At 33.4% G+C, this 5,754-nt stretch overlaps 1 protein-coding gene across 1 annotated transcript in view; it reads left to right on the top strand.

Moving 5' to 3' along the window:
- The window catches only part of LOC107675696 (alpha-2,8-sialyltransferase 8E-like), a 16,345-nt gene extending 11,981 nt beyond the window's left edge, over nt 1-4,364 (top strand). Inside the window, exons 4-10 of the mRNA XM_016470111.1 lie at nt 210-302; nt 747-833; nt 991-1,135; nt 2,831-2,943; nt 3,034-3,126; nt 4,009-4,220; nt 4,330-4,364. Coding sequence (XP_016325597.1) covers nt 210-302; nt 747-833; nt 991-1,135; nt 2,831-2,943; nt 3,034-3,126; nt 4,009-4,220; nt 4,330-4,364 — 778 coding nt within the window. The remainder of the gene's footprint in view (nt 1-209; nt 303-746; nt 834-990; nt 1,136-2,830; nt 2,944-3,033; nt 3,127-4,008; nt 4,221-4,329) is intronic.
- The last annotated feature ends 1,390 nt before the right edge of the window (nt 4,365-5,754 follow it).

Raw genomic sequence — 5,754 nt, 5'->3', positions numbered from 1 at the left:
TTTGATTCTATTAGATTTGGTTCTAAGTTGTGACAGAAATCCATTGGCGTTTCTTCAGGATTGTTTGACATGGCACATGCAGCGAGAAAGATCAGGATCTTCAGTTAGGTTCTTCATGGTGGAATCTCAGGTTGTTCCTGCAGTGTGTGTGTGTGTGTGTGTGTGCGTGTGCTCAGAGGACTCGTGTCTGACTCCGTGTTTTCTGGCAGGTATCTGGAACGCCCCGATGGCTCTTTGGAGTTCAACTCCACTTCCTGCAAGGAACTACGGCAAGAAATCACAGATGTGAAAGTACTGACCATGTAAGTTTCTCTCTCGGATGTCTGTACATACAGAGCAAGCATTCCAGCGGGAGTCAGATTTCCTGCTGAATGTCTCCTCTCAAAGGACAAACCCTGTAAAAAGAGCATCTATTTAAAGAAATACAACATCTGAGCAAGAACACCTCCTTTCCACTCCTTTCTTTGGAGGCTTTAAAGGGGTCATATGATGCAAATTTTCCACAAGCTGATATGATTCTTTAGGGTCTTAATGAGAAGTCTGTAACATAGTTTGGTTAAAATTTCTCAATGGTAGTGTAAAAAACACCTTTTACACACACTGCCAACACACATTTCAGTTCAAACAACTTGTAAAAGTGCATGTAGCATCCCATGACCCCTTTAAATAAGCAAACCTACTTGAAGCTGTGACTGCTGCTGTTTTTCTCTTATTTAACTGACTTCATGTGTGCGTGTGTGTTTTAGGGTGAAGACATCAGAGCTGTTTGAGCGATGGAGGAACCTGCAGGTGTGTAAGTGGGCGCAAAACAAGGAGCAGGCGGAGAACTTCAGGTGAGTACATCAACATTTTTCTCTTTTATCTCCCAACTTCAGCAGTCTTAATGGGATTTCTTTTTGAAACAAAGGAATGATGTCATCTCCTTCGATATCCAATAGGATTCTTTTGTTGTAACGAAGCGATGATGTCATCTCTCCCCCTGTCCAATAGAACGTCTCTGTCTCGTTGCTGCAATGCCCCCTCCTTCCTGTTTACCACAAAGAGAAACACTCCCTCGGGCAGCAAACTGCGTTATGAGGTGGATACGAGTGGAATCTTGCACATCAGCCCGGAGATCTTTAAAATGTTCCCTGATGTGAGTGTCAAATCATGCTTAAAGCACTGGTCTTTGACTACACGAGTTTAGAAGAGCAGATGAAAAAGCACAGATGATTCCTTTTGGAATTTCATCATCATTTAGAACGTTCTAAATAGATTCCTTTAAAATCCCCAGAGTTAAATCAACTCTGCTCAGAATACATATTGTCCCAATCTACAGAGTGTTAAAGTAACACTGAAGCCGAGTTAAAGTTAATAGGATAATTAAGCAATTAATTAATTGATGAGTGAGCATTAGTAAAGAAAACCCGCTGTTAACAAAGTTGAAGATGAACAACTACTGCTCAGGCTTTTAGACATGAAAACATATATCACATAATCCTCAACAGTGGTAACTCTGCTTCAGTGTTACTTTAACACTCTGTAGATTGGGACAATATGTACTCTGAGCAGAGTTGATTTAACTCTGGGGATTTTGCTGTGTAGAATTGTTTAGAACATATAATTCTGAGAGGATAAAATGCCCATAAAGGAATCAAAAAGGAAATCTTTTAGGATAAACTTTTATAGCGCCATTAAATATTTCCTTTTTTTTTTAGCAATACATTATTTCAATATAATAGAAGTAGATTTCTGAATAAATTCTAATTAAAAATGACATAATATTCTATCATAATATTCTAGACCTTTAGAAATGTTAGTTAATCCATTTGATTCACATAAGATTCTTATTTGATTTTTTAGGATTGATGCCAAATTATATTATATTATATTATATTATTTTTTAGTAGAATTATTTTTTTCGAGATTACTCCAATATTATAGATTATCCCAATTTTAAAAAAGCAGATTTCTGAATAAGTTGTAATTAAAATATCCTGCATTATATGATATTATATTATATTACATTCTTTTTTAGTAGAAATTGTTTTTTTCAAGATTTTTCCAATATTATAGATTATCCCAATTTTAAAAAAGCAGATTTCCGAATAAGTTGTAATTAAAATATCCTGCATTATATTATATTATATTATTTGATTGAGGCCAAATTATATATGTATTATATTTATATTGTCTGTGTAACAATGAATAGATACGTATTGTAATGTATTATAACTGTGGTTACAGTAATGAAATCATATAATGCATTATAAAGTGCATTACAAGGCATAATTAATGCATTAAAATATTTTTATAATGCATTATATACAAAGGCTTTAAGTGTAGTGTTACCAAGTTCTGAATAAACATTACATATTATCCTCTATCAGATGAGAATAATATTAGTTAATTTATATGATTCACATAAGATTCTTATTATGTGATTCAATTAGGATTTATTCCAAATTCTAACAAAATTCCAGTAGGAATCCTCAGTAGATTCCATAAGAATGGCTTGACTGCGGTGGAAAAGAAAGTAAATCAAAATGGGTGAATTGATATCTGCATATATGCTGAGATCTGTTTATACACACACACACACAAACACATAATTTTTCTTCAGCTGAATCTCTCACATGAAGCAGACACACCCCGACGAACATTACCAATCAAGCATCCTTTTCCTTAAGTATCAAGACAGGCGTTACCTAGCAAGCTCTGCAGAGATCACACCCTAGAAACCCTATGCCTGCAACAGTTGCCAAGCAACCATCTCCAAGCAATCATCCCTGTAATCCCATTTGGGTTGCTCCTGTCCTGTTTCTGAATGTATTCTCTGCTCTGACTGCAGGACATGCCCTATTCCAAATCCCAGTTTAAGAAATGTGCCGTCATCGGGAACGGCGGCATCATCAAAACAAGCAAATGTGGACGAGAGATTGATGCAGCTGACTTTGTCTTCCGGTAAAATACTGTTGTGTGTGTTTCTCTGTTTAGACATCATGGGAATATATAGAGGGATCTGCTAAACGACATGTCAAATCTCTCTTTCAGATGTAATATTCCTCCCATCTCAGATATGTACAGTGAAGATGTGGGATCTAAGACTGACCTTGTTACAGTAAATCCCAGCATTATTACTGAGAGGTACACATACACACAAATATTAAAAAATATTTAATATAGGATAACATAACAGGATTTGCTCATATTTTAAATACCAGTGTCTGGGTGAATCTCACAAAAGCATGTCCATGTTTTATATATATATATACAATATTAAATTATTATTTAAAAAGGCTTAATTTTCTGTATGCAAAATATTAATTCATTCATTCTTATTAATTAATTAATTTTAAGTTTTGGCCAGTATTTACCCTCAATGATCACCACAGTAATGTGTCTAGTAGTTTTGCCTGTTTTTTTTTTAATTTTTGTATTCTGATTAAATCCTGATGATTCTTGTTATTTTAATATAAAAATGTTACTGTAATTTTTATGTATGTATGTATGCATTTATTTACTTATGTATATAAATCAGCATAACTTACAGGTAGCACAACAAATACTACCATGATAAATATAAATACTTTATGATTTAATTAATATATATGTACTGTATTGTAAGAGTTTGAGGAGGAAATGTGTTAAAATAAGCTTAATTTAAAATAAGTTCAAATAATAAAAAGTAATAAATGATATTTTTAAAAAGCTTCGTGTTGTTTAAGCAAAATATAAATTAATTTATTAATTATTAATTTAATATAAATATATTAATAGAATAATAATAAACATATATTTATATATTAATTAATATATGAAATGTTATTATTATTAAGAACAACAACAACAATAATAATAATAATTATTATTATTATTACTATTGTTATTATTACAGGTCCATCTAATAAATGTCTGCTGCAATTATACTTTATGCAGAAATACCTATAAATGCTAATGGGATCATTTTGCGTACATACAGTTTGCATTCCTGTTGCATTCCTCATTTTCTCTCTCTATTTGAACCAGGTTTCAAAAGTTGGAGAAATGGAGAAAGCCATTTTACGACATTCTGCGGAATTACGAGAACTCCTCTGTGGTTTTGCCGGCGTTCTATAACACACGGAACACAGACGTGTCGTTCCGCGTGAAGTACATGCTGGATGACTTCGAGTCGGCCCGCGGCGTGTTCTTCTTCCACCCGCAGTACCTGCTGAATTACTTTGAAATGTGTGTTCTGTGTCAGAATGTCTGTTTTTGTTTTGGTCTGTGTGATTCCACCCACTGCCAATTTAACCAATAGTATATTCAGCTAATCCTTTAATAGCTCAATTCGTTGTGAAAATCTAGCTCCACCCACTCCCAAAGAACTACAAATGATGTAGTCTGTCAACCTACACAATGAAAATAGTTTGTATATTGTGTGTGTGTATATCATAGAGCAGGGGTGCCCGTGTTGGCTTCACGAGAGAGAGCGGGAGGTTGCCGCTTGGTGTACATACATATATGCATATTTGGTAAAAAAAAAAAAAAACTTTATATATTGTTTCTATGGATACAATCAAAAGCTGTAAATTAATAGTTTTATATTTCTTAAAAATATAAAACTATTAATTTCTTACGTTTTCTGGCTTAAAGACAGATTAAGCCAAGCCTAACATGGTTTAAGAGCAAGTTTATCGTTCATTAACAACCACATCAGTGCATAAAAGTAGACCGAATTTGACTTTCAGTCGAAACGTTTATGTATAATGGTAAATTACATGTTTAACACACAGGTTCTGAAGTTATGTATGATAATTTCCGGGAAAGTAAACCTTTGTGTAAACAAATCCAACACAGTTGTTTATGACTTTCTCTCACACATGATCTGTGATTGAGGTTTTAGTGTCTTTAAATCGACTGATCATGTTTATAATGCTGAACTTTATATACTTTGTTTTCAGGTTGCTTGCATATGATATTGTGATAACAATGTGAAATGATCACTTTACCAGGAAATCAACTGGTTAAGATTCATCAAGATCCCGATTTCATGAAACTTGAAGACATCATAAAGGCATCTATCTATCTATCTATCTATCTATCTATCTATCTATCTATCACCATTTATTTATTAAGTTGCACAACGATATCTGACACAGAATGAATCAGTTATTCTATTTTTACTTTTTAATATTTATTAATTTCATATTCTTATTTTTCATGCATTTTTTTTTATTAATTGTTTTTGTTTTGTTAACACAAATGTACAGTTATTTGTCAAGCCAATAAAGCACATATCTGCTTCTAAGCTTTGTGATGCTTAGCCTCTTTAAAGTGAGTTCTGTGGTGTTTTTTAATATTATTTTAGGGTTCTCTCTCTTTATGTCTCTCTCTCACAGGGTTGGTGTCGGATGTTGAGCCAGTGGTAAATAATTGATCAGTTTCAGAGGTTAATCAGTGTTAATCAGACAAGCATAATTTGATTTCTCTGGAGTTCTCCTCCTTTACCTGTACAGGCACAGACACACAAACAGAAAGAATTATGTTTTGTAGATATAATTTCCAGAACTTAAAGGCACAATATGTAAGATTTTTTAATTAAAATATCCCAAAACCACTAGAACAGTGTTATATATTTTGCTTACTTGTGTACTTACATTATCCCAAATGTTTCGAAGGATGTTTAAATCCAGAGAAATAAGCAATTTTAATTAGTGACACGGACCGTGTCCATAGTGTCATTGCGTCGCCTGCCAATGACGTCATAACCCCTCGATTTTTCCGGTTTTA

Source organism: Sinocyclocheilus anshuiensis, unplaced genomic scaffold (genome assembly GCF_001515605.1).
Source record: "Sinocyclocheilus anshuiensis isolate Anshui unplaced genomic scaffold, SAMN03320099.WGS_v1.1 scaffold708, whole genome shotgun sequence".
NCBI lineage: Eukaryota > Metazoa > Chordata > Actinopteri > Cypriniformes > Cyprinidae > Sinocyclocheilus > Sinocyclocheilus anshuiensis.
The sequence above is the reverse complement of the archived record's forward strand: the minus strand, read 5'-3'. Positions and strand labels throughout refer to the sequence as shown.